Source organism: Rhinopithecus roxellana, chromosome 15 (assembly GCF_007565055.1).
Source record: "Rhinopithecus roxellana isolate Shanxi Qingling chromosome 15, ASM756505v1, whole genome shotgun sequence".
Taxonomy (NCBI): domain Eukaryota; kingdom Metazoa; phylum Chordata; class Mammalia; order Primates; family Cercopithecidae; genus Rhinopithecus; species Rhinopithecus roxellana.
The window spans coordinates 119585664-119608301 of NC_044563.1; the positions used below are offsets into that span (position 1 = coordinate 119585664).

A 22638-nucleotide genomic window follows, 5' to 3' on the forward strand; every position below is an offset into this window, starting at 1 on the left:
GCATCAGGATAAATGGCTAATGCATCCGGGCTTAATACCTAGGTAATGGGTTGATAGCTGCAGCAAACCACCATGGCACACATTTTCCTATGTAACAAACCTGCACGTTCTGCACATGTATCCTGAAACTTAAGTTTTTTTTTTTAAAAATGATTGTTTGTTCTCCAGATATTGGGTATATTATATGTCCTTCAGTCATGCTTGTTGATTGTGTTCAAATTTTCCATATGTGTTCTGTATGTGATCTACCAATTGCTGAGAAACCCACATTAAGTGTCCTACATAATGCTAGATTTCTATTTCTCTGTATCTTCTGGTAATTTTATTATCTACAACATCTGTGTTTTTAAGTATTATCTACAACATCTGTGTTTTTAAGTATTAGGTTGTGCAAAAGTAATTGCGGTTTTTGCCATTACTTTTAATGACAAAGTGTCTATCTGTGTGTGAGTGTGTGTGTATATATATGTATATATATATATAAAGATATTTAGAATTATGTCAATAGATAGTGATGCTTTTTCCCCTGTAATACTTTTTGCTTTAAATTTTCTTGAGGTTTACTAAAAAAAGGGTTACCTTTTAACTTTGAAATCTATTACCTTTTAACTTCAAATGTCCTTATGTTTTAGGTACCCACTTTTAAATATATATACATATGTTTAACCATTAACATATAAACGTATTTTTAGTTGTTGTTTTTAAGTAATGTTTAGCAATTGTTTTAAAGTAATCAATTACTGCAATTATTGATTTATTTGGATTCATTAATATCATTTTTTAAAAATCTCCTCTTTGGGCTGGGTGTGGTGGCTCACACCTGTAATCCCAGCACTTTGGGAGGCCAAGGCTGGCAGATCACGAGGTCAGGAGACCAAGACCATCCTGGCCAACATGGGGAAACCCTGTCTCTACTAAAAATACAAAAACTGGCGGCGTGGTGATGCATGACTGTAATCCCAGCTACTCGGGAGGCTGAGGCAGGAGAATCGCTTGAACCAGGGAGTTGGAGGTTGCGGTGAGCTGAGATCGCACCACTGCACTCCAGCCTGGCAACAGAGCCAGGCTCCGTCTCAAAAAAAAAAAAAAAATCTCCTGTTTGGCCTGCTGTTTTTTGTGACCAAGGGCCTTCTACTCTACCCTTGCTTGCATTCTTTTAGATTCATTTTCCCTTTTTAAAAAAAATTCTTTTTTTTTTTTTTTGGAAAATTTATTCTATACTTATTTTTTCTCTCAATGGTTATACTAAATTTTAATGTACCGTCCTTCCGTACAATACGATGATTTAGAATGCTTTAACTCTGCTCACTTTATCCCAACTTAAATATGATTATTTTTCAGTGTTTTATTTCTGTTGTATATTGGGATCATACTTCAATAGATTATAAATTTCTTAGACATTTTCTTTGCTTACCATTCCTTTTTACTTATTAGACTTTCTTTTTTTGACGATTTCCTTCTAGCTAGTGTCCATGATTTAAATAGTGAAGCTGCACTCTCAGTTTTGTCTCAAAATACTCATATTTTATATTTTCTCAAAAAATAATTTTGCTAAATTTATAACAATTCTGGGTTGACAGTCTTTTTGTCAACATGTTTCGTCTTCTGTTGTTGCAGTTGGGAAGTGTTTGTTTGGAATAATCTATTATTTCTTTCTAGCTTCTTGTAATATATATATTTTTTCTCAATGTTCTGCAGTTACATTGGGCAGTACCAGGTGATTTCATTTATTCTGGTTGGGATTCTTTGACTTTTCTGAATATGAGAAGTATTGTCTTTCACCAGTTCTGGAAAATTCACAGAAAGTTTCTTTTTAAAAATTGCCTCTGTCTCCTTTTATTAGCTCTTCGTATAGTAATAATGCTGAATAGGCATGTATTAAGCCTTTTTATTTTCTTCTCCATGTTTAAAAAATCTTATTTATTATTTTGTGTCTTTGTATTTTTTCTCCTTTTAGGCTTTAGACTTTAAGATTTTCATTATTTTCTTTGACAATTCTGTCATAAATTTTAAGTCATTTTGTTGATGTTCTTGCTTATTCATAATTTTGAAATGTGCTTTATCATAAAATTTTCTCCAGAAAGCTAGTCTGCATATTCCCTGTAACAAAAATGTAAATTATTTAATTTCTTTGATATCTATAAAATGAGAATGAGTGTTTATATTCCTTCTTATTCCAAAAAAGAATTACTGGCAGTGACTAACAAAAACGTAAATGATCTACTAGGATAAAATCAGTAGTTGAGGAAATTAGCGTAAGAGAAAATTAGGATGGGAAAATAAAATAAAACTAAGGAAATAGTTTATGCCAAACAAGACAAAACAAACAAAAAAGGTTGTACTTTCTATAAAGTTGGTATTGTTTGATCAAAAATCATTTGGGGTGCTTCATGATATCCAAAGGAAAATACAATTATATATAAAATTTAGTGTCTTACAATAAAACATACCAGTTGCTCAGAAAAGGTAGGTGTTCCTGAAATGTCTCCCATTGGTCTTTGAAATGACAACAGGTGAAGTAGGAGTGGCAAAATCTTCTGTGGTTTTCCTATAATTTCTTCATTTTGAAATATTATTTTCTGAATGTTTTATTTTTTAGAGATGGGGTCTTGCTTTGTCATGTAGACTTGAGTTACAGTGGCATGATGGTAGCACACTGCAGCTTGGAATTCCTGGGCTCAAGCAGTCTTTCCAGCTCAGCCTCCTCAGTAGTTACAGGTGCATACCACCATCCCTGGCTAGTGTATTTTTAAAATTTTAAGAGAAGAGGTCCCAATATGTTGCCCAGGTTAGTCTCAAACTCTTAGCATCAAGTGATCCCCCCACCTCAGGCTCCTGAGTTGCTAGCATTGCAGGTGTGAAACACTGTGCCTGGCTCCTTTACAATTCTTACAGAGAGCAAAGCATGCCAGTGGCATAATTCATGCTGTTAATTATGGGTAGAAAGTGGAAGAATTGATGTAAATATGTTGTTAATGAATGAAATTTTATCCCTTTTGATACCACTTTAAAGTAGTATTATGAAAAAATTATATTTAACTGGTGTAAAGTATGAAAAATAGATATTTTATTATCTATGCTTTATAAAAAAGATAAGTATATGTGTTAGATTTTGTAAAAACAGATAGTTCTTTGATACAAGTTACAGCCCTGTCCTCGTTAATAAAAATGTTATTATACGTTTGAACTCCCTTTCTTATTACTGCCTGTTACTTAAAAATTATAATGATAGTATTATTTAAAAAGAAATCCTCACATGTTATTTTTCTTGGACAGAAGACATCTTTTTTTGCTTGGTGTACATTTTATTCTTAAAACAGGTCTTAACATCATGGATAAAAAAGTTTGCACTCTTTTTCCTTTAGACGTCTCTTTGCATTCTTATTTGTTTTCTATCATGTTTGACAAATTTAAAACACAAATAAGTAATAGCAAAACTTGAGTTAAAATAGCACTTCTGACCACCAACTAGTTGTGTTTTGTAGTGTAGCAAAGCTGATAAATTAGGTGCTATTTTACTGTTCAGCTAGAGCAAATGAAAATAATTTATCAGAAAAACAAAAAAAATCAAACACTAATCACAGGTTTTTAAGAATCAGTGAAACACTCTGGAAGTAACTTGAGTTTAACAGCATGATTATTGATGTTTAACAGTTAAGTTGTACATTCATTCTGAAAGATTTATGGCCCTGATTTTATTATGAACTTTACTAATGTAAGAACCTAACAAAATATGAAATATAGTTCAATATGTTACAAAAGGAAAAACAAATCACATTTCTCCCAAAGTGAAAACAGAAGTAGTCAACATGCTATAAATGTTGAAGTTTAAAATACTGACTTAGGAAGACATATCTTGTTTTTTGGGTTTATTTTGTTTATTTTAGACAAACAATGAGATAAAACAATCTTAATATTTAGGTATAATATGAAAAACAATGTATACATCATTGATTTTATATATGTAAACACATATATCACAATATCTGTAACCTAATATTTAGCATAGTTAGTAATATTCTGGATCATTAACAAATGATTAATAAGGTTCATTAATGTTCTTAAAATGGGAATCATTAAGTATTATTTTAGAAAAAAAGTGAGTGAATTGATTTTGATGAGAATAGTGATAAAGAAACTGGTAATAAGGACATTATAGAATTGGAAGCCCTAAATAGGGAATATTTACCTTGCCTTGTTTGAATTGATTGACCCATTCTTTTTTCACTGGAGCCTTGTATATAGAGGAAACATTGAAATTACAACTTAAAGTTAATGTAGAGCATTAAAACATTTACAAATAGTTTATCAACCAGCAATTATTGCTTTACCATTTTAGACGGTTTATTATACTATTGTTTTTCCATTCATTTTGTATTTTTAAGGAAACTATCTTTGTCAGCATTTTGAGATTATGAAATTTAAATCAAAACAATTCCAGATTTCAGAAATGAACAAATAGAGACACCAAGTGGTTATTAATTATGGGTAATTGGAGCTTTCTGGGTAAAGAGGCAGCTTTATGCCAGGACTGGTGGTTCACACCTATAATCCCAGCATTTTGGAAGGCCGAAGTAGGAGGATCACTTGAACCCAGGAGTTCAAGACTAGCCTGGACGACATACTGAGACATAGTCTCTACCAAAAATAAAATTAGCTAGGCATGGTGGCACACACCTGTAATCCCAGCTAGTAGGGAGGCTGAGATGGGAGGATCGCTGGAGCCCAGGGATTTGAAGCTACAGTGAGCTATGATTGCGCCATTGCACTCTGGCCTGGGTGACTGAGTGAGACCCTGTCTCAAAAAAATCCAAATAACAACAACAAATGAAGCATCTTTCAAATACAAGCCATTACAGTATATAATTTTAAAATCATTTTTCCCCAGCTTTAATTTCTTTTATTTTTTTAAACTGCTTAAACCATAAAATATTAAGCCAGTTGAAGAAAGATAATATGATTATAAACTATTGACAACACTTTTTGTCTCTATTTTTATAAAACAAAATATGTCTGTTTTTGTACCTATGCTCTTCCTGTTCAACTGAAGTTATTTTTATTTGTTGATACTTATTATTTTCTTCATTCAGGTTATTTCACAGTTGAGGATTTTGGGCAGAGCCATAACAGCTGGTTCCAAATTTGATAGAGAAATCTGGTCTAATGAACTTTCTCCTGTCCTCAATCTCTGGAAGAAACTAAACCAGGTTAGTAGTGGAACATTCTTCCAATTCTTTTGGTTTTTTCTCCCTGTCATTTTTTCCAGCATCCTAACCATGTGCTCCCCATTTCTGCCTGAGTCATACAAGTGATCACATTGCACAGGTTCCTAACTGTGAAGTCATGACCCAGGACCTCCTTTCTCCATACCAGCGCACATCAAAATTAGTATTCTTTACTCTCTCTTTTATGAAATCGATCTTTCCTTATCTTTAAATAAGTAATCAAATTCACATAATTTCAGTTATCCGCTTTAGCAGTTCATTCCTTGTCTCGATGTTTGATAATTTTCTTCATCTTAGGACTATGTTTCTTATAACAGTTTCTGAGCCCAGTTTCCAACTTTTTTTAATAACATTGGCAGTTTTGTATTTTCTAGTGATTTTCCCAATTCATGCAGTTCTTAAAATGTATATACATATACAACCATGTAGGTATTCATATGTATAAATATTATGTAATATAGCTATTTATTCTGAGAATAATGTATGATTATTTTCAGTTTTTACTTAGTAATAATATGGAAATGGAATTATTTGCATAATTGACTAAGTTTACCTCTTATTAAGCAGAAAACCAATGGCAAAAGTAACCTTAATTATTGCAAAGATCTCATCTTACATTTTGGAGACATAATCCAGGTATTCGTTAGAAAGTTTCCTTCTCCGTGAAATACAGTTTACTTGTTTGACTCAATTTCCAGAGTTTGGGGGAAGATTAGAGTCCACTCTATAGTTTTGGCACCTTAGTCCCCTATAATTTTTCTCTGCCTACTTCTAAATTTTTACTGTCCATGTTGTTTTTATTCCAAATTTGATTTAACCTTAAAGCACAACTTATATATCTGTTTTTTATAAGAAATCCGGTCATGTGATTTTGTAGCTTTAGTGATTATTAATGAAGTGCGAGGAACAGCTCATATTGCTAAGTGTGCAGTCTTCTAAGTCACTTTTCTTTGAACTACATTCTTTGAAGTTTTAGCACTTCTTAAAGTTCCCACAGTTGACTCTTCCATCTGTGCGAAATTTACTTGGATGTGTCATTTAGACTTCCTTGCACTACCTGCTTCTCTTCATCAGGCACATCTGATTTTATTGCTAGTCTCTCTCCCTCACTGCCAGCACACATACATACCTTCTTCGTAATTCTGAGAAAATTTTTTTCAATTATTACATAAAGAAGACTATATGAATGACTTCAAAGGCTTATATGTAGATTATTTGCCTCCTATGACCAAACTCAAGATTAGACACTCAGTGTATTCTCTTCCATTCCCCAAACCCTCGTTTTCTTTTTTTTCTTTCTTTTTTTTTTTTTTTTTTTTGTTTGTTTTGTTTTTTGTTTTTTGAGATGGAGTCTCACTCTGTCACCAAGTTTGGAAGGCAGTGGCATGGTCTCTGCTCACTGCAGCCTCCGCCTCCCCAGTTCAAGCAATTCTCCTGCCTCAGCCACCCAAGTAGCTAGGACTAAAGGTGCATGCTACTGCAACCAGCTAATTTTTGTATTTTTAGTAGACATGCATTTTCAGCATATTAGCCAGACTGGTCTCAAACTCCTGATCTCAGGTGGTCCACCTGCCTCAGCCTCCCATAGTGCTGGGATTACAGGCGTGAACCACCACGCCCAGCCCAAACCCTCATTTGGAATGTAGATATAGCCCATTACTAGTTCTCTGATGTTGGATTTCTGCCACAACAGACCACCTAATTACCTGATTCCTACATACAAAGGAAACAGGGTAGAATCTGGGTTTTGAGTTAGCATTCAAAAATCATAATTTTATTTTAGGGGAAATCATAATTTCGTAATCAAATTATGATTTCCCCTAAAATAAAATTATGATTTTGAACGCTAATTAATAATGCAGTTAAGTATTTTGAATTATCATCACTTATATAACAAAGATAAAAATGTGACTTCTAGAGCCAGACTGGTGGGGTTCAAATTTCAGCTCCAGAACTTTCTAATTGTATAACTTAAGAAACTTACTTGACTTTTCTGTAAAATGAGTATAATGATAGTAGTTACTATCATTACTTACTGTCATCACCAGCAGTGATATTACTCATGAGGATTAAATGCATTAATATATGTAAAGCTTTTATAATAGTGTCTGGCATATGTAAGCGCTCTCTTTTAACTATTCATTTAACATTTATTGAAGGTACTTTTATTATGAATGGTCATTTATAATACATGATCATTCGTTTTGCCCTTTTTCAAGCAAATTATTTTTATTGATATAATCATATTATTGGTCAGTTGTTCATTCAGAATATTTTAATGAGTATGCAATATGCTTCAGTGATTTTTATGCTAGGGACTAAATAGAGAAACTTGTGGACAGAACAGTCATGGTACCTACCTTGTGGAGTTTACAGTTCATAAGAGAGATATTAAAAGATGAAGCAAGTAAATAAATTATTACAAATTATAATTTGTAATAATTATTTTTATAATTATATAAATATAATTTTATATTTATATAAAATATATATAAATATTTATATTTATATATTTATATTTATATAATGGATGGAAAGCACAAGTGATGTTATAATAAGGGAGAAGACCTATTTTGGCCTGGATAGTTAGGGAGTATCTTGTTTCAGAAGTGAAATTGAATCCAAGATATGAGCAATGAGAAGCTAGCCAGACAGAGTTGGAGGGGAAGACTACTTTAAGCCAAGGTGACAGCATACACACATTCCCTGAGAAGAGAAAATGCTTGGCGCATTCAATAAAACTGAAACGAGGTCAGTGTGATTGGAGTATAGAGACTACAGGACAGAGTAGATGAGGTAAGGGGATGCTATGATCTGAATTTTGTTTCCCTCTTGAAATTCATATGTTGAAGTCTTAACTCTCAAAGTGATGGTATTTGTAGATGGGGCCTTTGGGAGGTATGATTAGGTCATAAGAATAGAGCCCTCACAAATGGGATTAGTGCCCTTATTAAAGGGTTCCAGAGAGATCTCTTACCCCTTCCTGCACGTGAGGACACGTCAAAAAGACGGTCATCTGTGAATCAGGAAGCAGGTGCTCACCAAATACAGAATCTGTGACGTCTTGATCTCAGACTTCTCAGACTCCAGAACTGTAAGAAATACATTTCTATTGTTTATAAGCTACCTAGTTTATGGTGTTTTGTTATAGAAACCAGAGCAGACTAAGACAGGGGAAGGAATTTTATTCCAAGTCCAACGGAAAACCATGAAAGTTATAGATAGAGTTACAGGTAGAACTTTCTTCAGAAAGTTTTTGAAGAAAGCTGCTGTGTAGAAGATGGTGAGAAAGTAAGGAGAACATTCAGGAGACTCTTGCAGTAGTCCAGGTAAGAGCTGATGGCAGCTTACATTACAGTGGCAGAGCAGATGAAGAGCAGTTGATGCCCTTGAGTAATGCCAAAATGTAGAGTTACTATCAGAAGAAGAGTGGCTGGAGTATCAGTGAGGGAAACAAACAAAAACAAAAAAGCCAAAAAAGAACAGAAGACTGTGTTATCATAGAAAGCTTGAGGAATCTTTAGTTAGGAATGAAATTGTTAACTAGGCCAAATAGCTTCTGAGAGATTAAACAAAATGAGGACAGAACTGACCATTGGATTTTCAGAATAAAAGTTGTCACTGGTGACCTTGACAAGAAAAGTTTAGGTGGAATAAGGATGACTAGAAGTTAGATTTAAAGGCTAACTAGAAATATGAGATGAGAAAGTAGAGTCAATGTATCTAGAGAATTCTTTTTTTAATGTGCTATAAAGGAGAATAGCGAAATACAGGGCCCAGTGTGTGTTTTTCTTAGAGAGGGAAAATAAGTATTAGGTTGGTTTTAGGCTAATGAGAAAGATTCAGTAGAGGAAGTAGCTGAAGATGCTGAAAAAATAATTAAAGCTCTTAAACCATTTAGGAAAACAAAAGCAATGATTTTTGCTAAACAAGGGATCAGTAATAAATATAGACGCTCCTGCTTCTTAAATATGTTAAATTTTTTTTTTTTTTAAGATATGGAATCTTGATGTAACTATTTCTCTCAAAGTGAAACCACTGAAGTTTTATCTTGCCGTGCTTTTCTGTGCCTTGCTTCTGGCCACATAGAATTCCATTGTTCCAGCATTTACAAGATTATTTGGTTTCTGTGTTTGTTTTTAATTATTGGCTCAGTCAGGATATATGAAATATTTTTCCCACTTTTTACAACTGTTAATATAATCCCAGGTATTCCTTTAAGCTCTTCTCAATGTCACATTTCAAACCAATTCAATTAATCGTTTCATCTTTCTGTCCCTTTGTTTTCTTTGACTTGGCTTAGTTGACAAAATAGAGTGCTACAAAGTTGCTAAACATCCTTGTTCCCAATTTAATCTTTGTATATCTACTCTTTAAATGATTTAATAGGTGGCCAGGCGCAGTGGCTCACGCCTGTAATCCCAGCACTTTGGGAGGCCAATGTGGGAGGATCACCTGAAGTCAGGAGTTCAAGAACAACCTGGCCAACATGGTGAAACCCCCATCTCTACTAAAAATACAAAAATTAGCCAGGCATGGTGGTACACGCCTGTAGTCCCAGCTACTTGGGAGGCTGAGGCAGGAGAATCACCTGAACCCGGGAGAGGAAGGTTGCAGTGAGCCAAGATGGCACCACTGCACTCCAGCCTGGGTGACAGAGCAAGACTCTGTCTCTAAATAAATAAATAAATAAATAAATAAATAAAGATATAAAGATACAATAGGCATTTCATTTAAGTACACTGACAGCTGGTCTAGGTTTAGCTTGATTTTTATCCTGTTATTTTGCACAAGATGCCTTAGTAATACTATAGTTCCAAGAAACTGTTCCAACCTGTTTTTCTTAACACATCAGAGGTAAATGTGCAAGAATACTTTAATTATTTTGAAGTAATTTTCTCCAAAACTCAGCTTCTCTTGTCTCTCCACTGCTTTTTTTCCTAGTTAGAACTATGAGTTTATGAGAAAATCAGTTTAGGATATGTTTGTAAGTGAGCTGGAAAGGAGATCTTCTAGTGTGTTATTTCAACTGAGAGAGAATGTTTATCCAGCTGCTCTAAAGATTCTAGAATTTAGCAATTTCGAAATTGCTATTAGGGGTTTTGATTAATACTCAATTTAAAATCTTGCCACAAGACACACTCTTATTCCAAAACAAAATATTTTCTGAGTTTGTTCTTTCCCAAACTTAGAGCTCCTTTAAGGGAAATAGTGATAGATATGGAATTAATCTGTGTATCTTTTAACAGCTAGAATTTTAGAGTTTTCCTGTTGGAGGTTCATTAGAAAAAACTACCATCATGTTGAAACTGGAATATGGAGATCCTGAAATGTTTCTAGTGATTAAAGGGATTGGAAAACATAAATTGAGTCTACATTACTGATTGTGACTAATAATTTAAGGCATCCCAAAATGTTATTGTAACTGATTTAGCATGCATTCTCTGCTGCTTTATGTTTAAGGGGGAAAAAACACTATTATATAAAAGGTAAAGACCAGCTAGGCTTATTTTGACAGTAGACATTATTTTATTTTCATGAAGCCAAGGACTCACAAAAACTCATAACAGATAGCATTATGACTTCCCAATGTAATTGGAGTCTTTTTTCCATATGAGGACCTTGAAGCTCCATAAGGCAAGCAAGAAAATGCCATTAATAAAAAATATGCAAATGTCTGTCTATTCTAGATACTTGACAGAGAATGGTGAAAAGGAAATGACTAAAGAAAACCAAATATATAGTACAATTTTACTAAAATATTAACATTTTACATGTTCATGCTATTAACAATATGTGTAAAGAATCTAACTCAGTACATACATTTGACTTTTAAAACCTCAAAATATTAACAACTTCAGTAGATACTAAGAATTTAAGAATCTGAACAAATTATGAGCAAAAGGGCTAGATAAAACAGAGGGGTTGTACTGACAAAATAAAGGAAATAGGAGGCTTTAGTGAGAAGCAGTTTCCTTTTGATTATAATTTTTCTAAAGGGCTGGCATTTTATTCCTGAGTTTATTTGTTTGAATAGTTTTGTAATTGATCCTTGGAACATTTTTATGATGGCTGCTTTACAGTCTTTGTTCAATAATCCCAACTTCTGTGTCATGTTGTTGTTTGCGTCTTTTGATAATCTTTCTTTTTAAATTTAAATTGAAGTTTTACTGGTTCTTGGTGTATATATATATATACTTGGTATATATATATAACTTTGTGCTATATCCTGAACATTTTAAATATTTGTAAGATTATGGTTCCTATATAAATCTTTTTTTCTTCTAAGTAGGTAGTCAACCTATTTAAGTTCAGAATGCATGTCTTGATTCGCTTCTATAGGTTGTGGTTCCAACATCAATTTAATTTATACAATCTCTGCAGTGCTATTCTGATCTGCCTCACTTGTGTCTTACGTGACAGGACTTTACCATCACCACAACCATCACTACCTCCTCCCCACAGTCTCCACAGAGCCGGCTGTGAGAGGGAGGGCACGCCCTCTTGTTACTTCAGTAGGGAGGTGGAGCCCAGAATTCCATCCACAGGCACTGCAGGGGAGGAGCAATGCCTCTTACTTCAGGGAGCAGGCAGAAGCAAGTCAGAGTACTGTCCAGTAACCTGGCATCTCTCCTTCTACTGCAGGCCAGGGATGACTCATGACTTTTAATAAAATAATTATTGATTTCTTCTTTTTTAATTTGTAGAATATTTTACATTGGTAAGTTAGAAATGTGCATTGGTGCCCGGGCATGGTGGCTCACTGCCTGTAATCCCAGCACTTTGGGAGGCCGAGGCAGGCAGATGATTTGAGACTGGGAGTTTGAGACGAGCCTGACCATCATGGAGAAACCCCGTCTCTACTAAAAATACAAAATTAGCTGGGCATGGTGGCACATGCCTGTAATCCCAGCTATTCAGGAGGCTGAGGCAGAAGCGCTTGAACCCGGGAGGCAGAGGTCACGGTGAGCCGAGATCGTACCACTGCACTCCAGCCTGGGCAACAAGAGCGAAACTCCATCTTAGGAAAAAAATAAAAGAAATGTGTATTGGCCTTTTGAAATTAAATTAGTAATAGAAGGTTGCTGGAGATTTCTAAAAATAAATTCTGTAAAGCCAAGAAATTGTAACTTTAATTCCTGTTGGGCTCAATAAGATAGGAACTCACAAGAATACTGTAAGTACTTATATTCAGGCAAGGGTCCAAAATACATTTTTTCATCAGATTGAAACTGGGAAAAGGTATCAGTTTAACTCATTGTTTAGATCTGGGCTGTTTCTAACCTTCAACCTTGTTGAATAGCCAAAGGAGAGAACTGAGATGGCAAAGCTAAGTAGATACAGCACTATAATTCTTTATTGTACAGGGAAATTTTACCCTCTTTCCCCTTCAAAAGGTTTGAACATGCAAAGAAATTATATTTTGCAATTTTTAAAACCTATATTATCTTTGGCTTTATGTGTTTGAGCTATGTTCAGATTGGTTGAAACTAAAGGAAGAAGTAGAGCTTATGCATTTTGGATTAATCTGTAGCTTTTGTGCATCATAAACTAGTTCAACCATCTTTAATAGACACAGATAAGAACAAATGCTCCTTTTTTGTGAAGTAGTTTCGAATGCAGAGCAATAGAACTGGGAATAGAATTTATATCTTAAGAGAGAATATTTAAAATTGTATAGGCATTAAACATGTTTAAACTTCCTTTTCTGTAAAATGTAGTCATGGAACCAAGGACGATTGAATAGCCAGTGTCTCCTTAGGTGGTACAACAAAAATGATGGATTTGGAAGAAATGATGCAACTCTGGGTTTCATCTTTTGGTTGGGACATTTCCTTAATGTCTTGTTGGATTGAATGTAACAGTCACTTTTCAATACAGAAGTAAAGCAGTATGTCAGGCATTTACAGGGCAAATGCCAATTTCTTGAGCATGTGTGTGCATATATGAATGTGTGTGTCACGTGTGTGAGAAAGCAAGAAAGTCAAGGTTAAAGTCTTTGTAGTCTATTATATTCATGCATTTTAAAGTAAAACACTAGAAAATAAAGCAAAAGGGATCAGGATTCAAATCAAGGTTTATTTATAAATGAACCTTTAATAAGAAAAAATGTTTTCTATATAATTTTCAGTTTAATATAGTTTATCATTTTTTATAAAATCTTACTGGTAAGATAATGTAAAATGTTAAAATAGGACAGAAATGAGATATTTTTACCATTCATTCTTTTTTTTTTTTGAGACGGAGTCTCGCTCTGTCGCCCAGGCTAGAGTACAGTGGCGCGATCTCAGCTCACTGCCAGCTCCGCCTCCCGGGTTCACACCATTCTCCTGCCTCAGCCTTCTGAGTAGCTGGGACTACAAGCACCCGCCACCATGCCTGGCTAATTTTTTTTTTCTTTTTTTTTTTTTTTTTTAGTAGAGACGGGGTTTCACCGTGTTAGCCAGGATGGTCTCTATCTCCTGACCTCGTGATCCGCCCGCCTCGGCCTCCCAAAGTGCTGGGATTACAGGCGTGAGCCACCGCGCCCGGCCACCATTCATTCTTAATGCAGTTTAATGTCGTAAAGCATGGAGTATGAAACTTCACTGGTTGGTTTAAAATTCCGTATCTGCCGCTTGCAGATGTAATTCTGCGCATTTTATTTATTTGCTTTGCCTAGTTGACTGCTCTGTGAAATGGGGATTATAGGTTGTCATAATGACTAGATTAGTTAATACTTGTAAAGCACTTAGAACTGTGCCTAGCCCAATGTTAAGTGCCCAATAAATATAAACTATTACTAATACAGATTTTAAAGTTAATAATAGGAATGTAATTGCTCTGTAATCTCTTTGTGTTCTTGAAATTTGATATCCCTTTGATCACTAAACAATTTAGAAGAGTGGCATAATTTTTCCAGCATTTATTTTTAAAATGTAATTAACAGAGAAGCTTATCCTAATAAGGTAACAAAAAATAGGTCTGTAGAAAAATGTAACTTAGTTTAATATAATGGGTCATTTTAGAATCCTAATTGAATTGCATATTAAGTAAGTTTTCAATCAACTACTAATGAAATTGTTCTAAAAGAATTACTTCTCTGGGAAAAATAATCATTTTTAATGCATGATTAATATATGAGTTGTGGCTAAATGTTATTACTTATTGGGTTTCAGATGTACACATTTGTATGTGTCTGAGTGTGGGTGTGTTTTAACTGTTTTATCTGATACTACTTTATCAGATGAGTTTTTTAAAAACTGTATTTCATTATTCCAATAATTATTGCTAGAATGCTTTTTCGTCATTTTTCCACTAAATCAAAGATTCTGAAAGGAAATCTTAAGTAATTCTTTATACGTATTTATGAAAAGTTTTAAAATCATCTAGGACACCTACTCACATTTTTATCAGGTCACTTTTGTCTTTTTCTTTATTTGTTTTATTATTATTATACTTTAAGTTCTAGGGTACATGTGCACAACGTGCAGGTTTGTTACATATGTATACATGTGCCATGTTGGTGTGCTGCACCCATTAACTCGTCATTTACATTAGGTATATCTCCTAATGCTATCCCTGCCCCCTCCTCCCTCCCCACAAAAGGCCCCGATGTGTGATGTTCCCCTTCCTGTGTCCAAGTGATCTCATTGTTCAGTTCCCACCTATGAGTGAGAACATGCAGTGTTTGGTTTTCTGTTCTTGTGATAGTTTGCTGAGAATGATGGTTTTCAGCTTCATCCATGTCCCTACCAAGGACAGGAACTCATCCTTTTTTATGGCCGCATAGTATTCCACGGTGTATATATGCCACATTTTCTTAATCCAGTCTGTCACTGATGGACATTTCGGTTGATTCCAAGTCTTTGCTATTGTGAATAGTGCTGCAATAAATATACATGTGCATGTGTCTTTATAGCAGCATGATTTATAATCCTTTGGGTATATCCCCAGTAATGGGATGGCTGGGTCAAATGGTATTTCTAGTTCTAGATCCCTCTTATTTATAAAGTAGAAATCCAGGTTTTTCTTTAGTTTTAAAAATTTGTTGTTACCTTTATACTCCACACATTGTAATTGTACATATTTTGGGAGTTCTGTTTGATGTTTAAATTACATATATGTTGTATAGTGATCAAAGTAGGGTATTTAGCATATCCGTCAACTAATGCATTTGTCATTTCTTTGTGGTGAGAATATGGAAAGCCTCTCTTCTAGCTATTTTGTACTATGCTTTACTCACCCTATTGCTATAGGGTACTGTAGCGATGGTCACCCTGCTGGGCAATAGAACACCAAAACTTATTCCTTATATCTAATTATAACTCTGCACTTGTTGAACAACCTCTTTTTATCTTCCCTTTATATATCCCCTCCACAGTCTCTAGTAACCGCTGTCCTACTCTCTGCTCCTATGTTACCAACTTTTTTCCTAAGATTCCACATGAGTAAGATTATGTGGTATTTGACTATCTGTGTTTGGCTTATTTCACTTAATATCTTCCAAGTTCCTCCATGTTGTCACAACTGACAGGATTTCATTCTTTTTTTTTTTTCCTATAGCTGAACAGTATTCCATGGTGTATATGTACCATGTTTTCTTTATCCATTCATTGTTGTACACTTAGGTTAATTCTGTATCTTGTCTCTTGTAAATAGTGTTACAATAAATGTGGGAGGTCAAATGTCTTTTATACTGATTTCATTTCCTTGGGATATATACTCAGTAGTGAGAATATGGGTAGTTCTATTTTTAGTTTTCTGAGAAACCTCCATACTTTTAAAATAATAACTACACTAATTTATAATTCCTCCAGTAGTATGTAAGTGTTCCCTTTTCACAGTATCTTTACTAACATTTGTTTTCTTTTGTCTTCTTGATAGTAGCTTTTCTAACTGGAATGAGACAACATCTCATTGTGGTTTTGATTTGCATTTCTCTGATTAATGATGTACATTGTTTCATACACCTGTTGGCCATTTGTGTGTCTTCAAAAATGCTGGCTAAGGTCTTTGGCCAATGTTTGAATCACATTGGGTGTTTTTCTTAACCATTGAGGTAATTTCCTTTTACATTCTGGATATTAACCCCTATTCAGGTGTATTGTTTGTAAATATTTTCTTCCATTCTGTAGGTTAACTCTTCACTCTATTAATTGTTTCCTTTGCTGTGCAAAAGCTTTTTAGTTTGATATAATCCCATTTGTCTCTTTCTGCTTTTGTTGCTTGTGCATTGGAAGTCTTGTTTAAAAAATCCTTGCCCAGCCCAATGTACTGAAGTTCTTCCTGCATATTTTCTTCTAGTAGTTTCATAGTTTGGGTTTTACATTGAAATCCTTAATTTTTTTTTTTTTTTTTCTTTTTGAGACGGAGTCTCGCCCTTGTTGCCCAGGCAGGAGTGCAGTGGTGCGATCTGGGCTCACTGCAAGCTCCGCCTCCTGGGTTCATGCCATTCTCCTGCCTCAGCCTCCCAGTGGCTGGGATTACAGGCGCTCACCACCACGCCTGGCTAATTTTTTGTATTTTTAGTAGAGACGGGATTTCACCGTGTTAGCCAGGATGGTCTCAATCTCCTGATCTCGTGATCTGCCCGCCTTGGCCTCCCAAAGTGCTGGAATTACAGGCGTGAGCCACCGCGCCCGGCCTGAAATCTTTAATTTATTTTGATTTTCTTTTTGTATATAATGAGAGGTAGGGGTCTAGTCTCATTATTCTCTTTGTGGATATCTAATTGTTCTAGCACCGTTTATTGACAATACTGTCTTTCCCCAATGTGTGTTCTTGGGACTGGACCTTTGTCAAAAAACCAGTTGACTGACTTTGGACTGGAACAAGATGGCAGAATAGAAGGCTCCACCAGTCACCCTCCCCCTACCAACCCTGCAAGGATACCAATTTAACAACTATCTGTACACACAAAAACCACCTTTATAAGCACTAAAAATCAGGTGAGCACTCACAATACCTGATTTTAACTCCATATTGCTGAAAGAGGCATTGAAGAGGTAGGAAAAACAGCTTTGAATTGCAGACACCACCCCTCCCCTGTCCCCAAGCAGCAGTGGCATGGCATGGAGAGCTTTTTGGTACGCTGGGGAGAGGGAGATCGCAGCATTTGTGAGGCACTGAACCCAGTTCTGCCCTATTATAACAGAAAACAAAATGGGACCGAAATAGCTGACACCCACCCATAGAAGGATAATTTAAACCAGCCCTAACCAGAGAGGATTCACAGATGCCGGCAGGCAGGAACCTGAGTTCTTGCAAGCCTCACCACAGCAGGCTAAAGTACTCTGAGGCTCTAAATTATCTTGAAAAGCAGTCCAGGCCACAAGGATTTCAATTCCTATGTGAGTAATGCTGCTGAACTAGGCCCAGAGACAGTGGACTGGAAGGAGCACGTGACCTACTGAGGCAACTGCTGGGGCAGCTAAGGGAATGCTGGCGTCACCCCTCCCCTAACCCCAGGATACGCAGCTCACATCTCCAAAAGAGACTCTCCTTCCGCTTGAGGAGAGGAGGGGAAAAAGTGGGGAGGACTTTGTCTTGCATCTTGGATACCAGCTCAGCCACAACAGGATAGGGCACCAGTCAGAGTTGTGAGCCCTTTTTCTGGGCCCTAGCTCCCGGGCAATGTTTGTAGACACTCACTGCATCAGAAAGCAACCTGCTGCCTTGAAGGGAAGGACCCAATCCTGGCAAGATTCATCACCTGCTAACTGAAGAGCCCTTGTGCGCTGCATAACCAGCAGCAATACCCAGGTGTACTACATTGAGGGCTTTGGGTAAGATTCTGAAGCTTACTGGCTTCAGGTGAGACTCAGCACATTCCCGACTGTAGTGGTTGTGGAGTAAGACTCCTTCCACTTGAGAAAAGCAGAGAGAAATGCAAAGGGGGCATTGTCTTGCACGTTAGTTAGCAGCTTAGCTACAGAGAGATAGGGCACCAAAGAGGCTCTTGGAGCCCCAATTTCAGGACTTGGCTCCTAGACGGCATTGCTGGACCTGCCCTGGGCCAGAGGGGAGCCCACTGCCCTGAAGGGTGAGTCCCAGGTCAGGCAGCATTCCCTACAAGTGGACTGAAGAACCTTTGGGCCTTAAGGGAATATCGGTGGTAGTCTCAGAGGCTCCTCATGAGCCTGTTGTGGCAGTGGCCACAAGTGAGGCTCCTCTGTCTTTGGAGCGGGGAGGGAAGAATGGAGAAGGACTGAATCTTGTGGTTTGAATGCAACAATACTCAGCTACAGTACAATAAAATACCAGGTAGAGTTCTAAGATTTTTGGCTCTAGTTCCTACCTGCCAGACAGTACCTCTGGACACACCCATGGCTTCGGGAAACTCACCAACCTGAAGGGAAGGACACAGGCCTGGCTGACTTTGCCACCTGCTGATTGTAAAACCCCAGCGCCTTGAGTGAACATAGGCCATAGCCAAGGAGTGGTTACTACAGGCCTTGGACAAGACCTAGCACTGTGCTGGCTTCAGGTCTGACACATGCAGTACTAGTGGTGGTAGCCACAGGAGTGCTTGTGTCACACCACCCCCTGCTCCAGGTGACTCAGAACAGAGAGAGGTTCCTTTCATTGGGGTGAGAGTAAAGGAAGAGAACAAGAGTCCCTACCTGATAATCCAGAAAATTCTTCCAGATCTAGTCCAAGACCATCAAGGTGGTACCTCTATGAAGATGCAAGAACCACAATATGACTGGGCTTAGAGTACACCCTAAAGCAGATAGAGCTTAGATCACAACACCCAAGTCCTTTAAAATATCTGGAAAGCCTTCCTAAGAAGGTACAAACAGTCCCAGACTGAGAAAACTACAGTAAATACCTAACTCTTCAACACCGAGACATCAAGGAACATCTGCAAGCATTAACACCATCCAGGAAAACATGACCTCACAAAATTAACTAAGGCACCAGGGACCAATCCTGGAGACACAGAAAATGGAACCTTTCAGACAGAGAATGCGAAATAGCTGTTTTGAGAAAACTCAGAGAAACTCAAGATAACACAGAAGGAGCTCAAATTCTATCAGATAAATTTTAACAGAGATTGAAATAATTAAAAAGAATCAGGCAGAAATTCTTGAGCTGAAAAGTGCAACAGGCATACTGAAGAATGCATTCGAGCCTTTTGATAACAGAATTGATCAAGCAGAAGAAAGTGAGCTTGAAGACAGACTATTTGAAAATATACAGTCAGAGAAGACAAAAGAAAAAAGAATTAAAAACAATGAAGCACACCTACAGGTTCTAGAAAGTAGACTGAAAAGGGCAAATCTAAAAGTTATTGATCTTAGAGGTAGAGAAAGAGATAGAGGTAGAAAGTTTATTCAAAAGGCTAATAACAGAGAGCTTCTCAAATCTAAAGAAAGATATCAATATTCACATATAAGCAGATTTAATCGAAAGAAGAGTACCTCAAGGCACTTACTTATCAGACTCCCGAAGATCAAGGAAAAAGAAAGGATCCTAAAAGCATTAAGAGAAAAGAAACAACATACAAAGGAGCTTCAAGACATCTGGCAGCAGACAGTTTCAGTGGAGGCCTTACAGGAGAGAGTGGCATGACATTTAAAGTGCTGAATGAAAAAAATATTTTACCCTAGAATAGTATATCCAGTGAAAATATCCTTCAAACAGTGAAGTAGAAATTTTCTTGATTTTATTTGCAGATAGCTCACTGGTTTTTTATGTTACTTTTGTATCATGAAACTATACTGAACTTGTTTATTAGTTCTCACAGTTTTTGGTGGAGTCTTTAGAGTTTTCTATATGTAAGATCATGTTGTCAGCAAATAGGAACAATTTGGTTTTTTCCTTTCCCATTTGGATTTTTTTTTTTTTTTTTTTGTCTTGCCTAATTGTTCTAGCTAGAACTTTCATTCTTGTTTTGAATAAAAGTAGTGAAAGTGGGCAACTTTGTCCTGTTTTTTGTTTTGTTTTGTTTTGTTTTGAGACAGGGTCTCACTCTGTCACCGAGGCTGGAGTACAGTGGCACGATCTTGCTCACTGCAACCTCTACCTCCCGGGCTCAAGCAATTCTTATGCTTCAGCATACCAGTAGCTGGGATTACAGGCATGGACCACCATGCCCGGCTAATTTTTGTATTTGTAGTTTGACTATGTTGCCTAGGCTAGTCTCGAACTCCTAAGCTCAAGTGATCTTCCTGCCTAGGCCTCCCAAGTGCTGGGATTATAGGCATGAACCTCCACGCCCAGCCTTTGTCTTCTTGATCTTAACATTCAGTATGATGTTATTATGCATTTGTCAAGTATGGCCTTTATTTGTGTTGAGGTAGATATCTTCTGTTTCAATTTGTTGATACTTTTTTGTCAGGAAGGGATGTTGAATTTTGTCAAATGCCTTTTTGTGTCTGTTGAAATGATCATGTGGCTTTTGTCCTTCTCTTAACTTGTGTCACTTTTATTCATTTGTGTATGTTAAACCATCCTTTCATCCCTGGGGTGAATCCCACTTTAGTATACTGAATGATATTTTTAATGTATTTTTGAATTTGGTTTGCTAGTATCTTTTTGAGAGTTTTCACATGTATATGTTTTAGGGATATTGGCCTATAGTTTGCTTTTTCTCTGCTGTGTCCTTCTCTGGTTTTGGAATCACAATAATGCTGGCTTTGTAAAATGAGTTTAGAATTGTTTCTTCCTCTTTATTTTTTTGGAATAGTTTGAAGAGCATTGGTATTAGTTCTTTAAATGTTTGGTAGAGTGCAGCAGTGAAGTCATCCGGTCCTGAGCTTTTCTTTGAAGGCTTCCATTATAGATTCAGTTTTCACACTTGTTATTGGTTTGTTCAATTGTGTGTGTGCACACGTGTGTGTGTGTGTGTGTATGTGTGTGTGTATGTAGAGACAGGGCCTCGCTCTGTCACTGAGGTTGGAGTGCAGTGGTGCGATTTTGACTCACTGCAGCCCCGACTTCCTGGGCTCAGGCAATCCCCATGCCTCAGCCCCCCAGGTAGCTGGGCCTACATTCGTGCACCACCACATTTGTCTAATTTTTGTAGAGATGGGGTTTTTCCATGTTGTCCAGGCTGCTCTCAAGCTCCTGAGCTCAGGCATTCCACCCATCTTGGCCTCCCAAAGTGCTGGGATTATAGGCATGAGTGACCATGCCTGAACCCATTTTTTAACTGATAATTTATCTAGGTAAATTTTATGTGTCTAGGAATTTATGCACTTTTTTCTGTTACCAATTTGTCGGCATATAGTTGCTCATAATAGTCTCTTATGATACTTAGTATTTCTGTGATATCAGTAGTAATGTCCTCTTTTTTGACTCTGATTTTGAGTCTTCTCTCTTTTTTCTTCGTCTAACTAAAAATGCTTGTTGATTTTCATTGACCCATTGGTTATTATGAGCATGTTGTTTTGTTTCCATGTATTTTTACAATTTCCTAAATTTTTCTTGATTTCTAGTTTTATGTGATTGTGGTCATAAAAGTTACTTGATGTGATCTCTATCTTCCTAAATCTCTTAAGACTTGTTTTGTGACCTAACAGATCCTTGAGAATGTTGCATGGGCAGTTGAGAAGAATGTGTATTCTGTAGCTGTTGGATAGAATGTTCTGTAAATGTCTGTTAGGTCCATTTGGTCTATGGTGCAATTTTAGTCCAATGTTTTTTTATTTTTTGTCTAGATGATCTGTTCATTGTTCAAAGTGGGGTCTTAGAATCCCCCTACTATTACTATATTGCAGTGTCTGTTTCCTTGTAGATCTAATAATATATGCTTTTTATATTTTGGTGCTCTTCTGTTGGGTGCATCTATATTTACAGTTGTTTTATCTCTTTTTTGAATTTACTCCTTTAGCGTTAGTATAATGAGCTCCATAGTCTTTTAAAAGTATTTGTGACTAAAAATCTATTTTATTTTATATAATATGGTTATTCCTGTTCACTTTTGGTTTTTATTTATAAGGAATATCTTTTTCCATCTCTTTTCAGTCCATTTGTCTTTAATGAGTAGGCAACATATAGTAGGGTCCTGTTTATTGATTCAGCCACACTATATCTTTTAATTGGAGAATGATATGGTTTGACCATGTCTCCACACAAATCTCATCTTGAATTGTAATCTGCATAATCCCTGTGTGTCATGGGAGGGATCCATTGACAGGTAATTGAATCATGGGGGTGGTTTTCTCATGCTGTTCTCATGATAGCAAGCGAGTTCTCATGAGATCTGATGGTTTTATAAGCTACTGGCATTTCCCCTGCTGGCACTTACTCTCTCTCTTTTTTCTTTATATATTACCCAGTCTAAGGTGTTTTCTCATAGCAATGTGAGAACAGACTAACACAGTAAATTGGTACCAAGAGTAGGGGCATTGCTATAAGATACCCAAGAACGTGGAAGCAACTTTGGAACTGGGTAATGGGTGGAGGTTGGAACAGTTTGGAGGAC

The 22638-nt window shown here is 36.4% G+C and overlaps 1 protein-coding gene across 1 annotated transcript in view; it reads left to right on the forward strand.

Moving 5' to 3' along the window:
* The window catches only part of DYNC2H1 (dynein cytoplasmic 2 heavy chain 1), a 385005-nt gene that overhangs the window by 254380 nt on the left and 107987 nt on the right, over positions 1-22638 (forward strand). The window contains exon 83 of the mRNA XM_030918805.1: positions 5091-5207. Within this exon, the coding sequence (XP_030774665.1) occupies positions 5091-5207 (117 nt within the window). The remainder of the gene's footprint in view (positions 1-5090; positions 5208-22638) is intronic.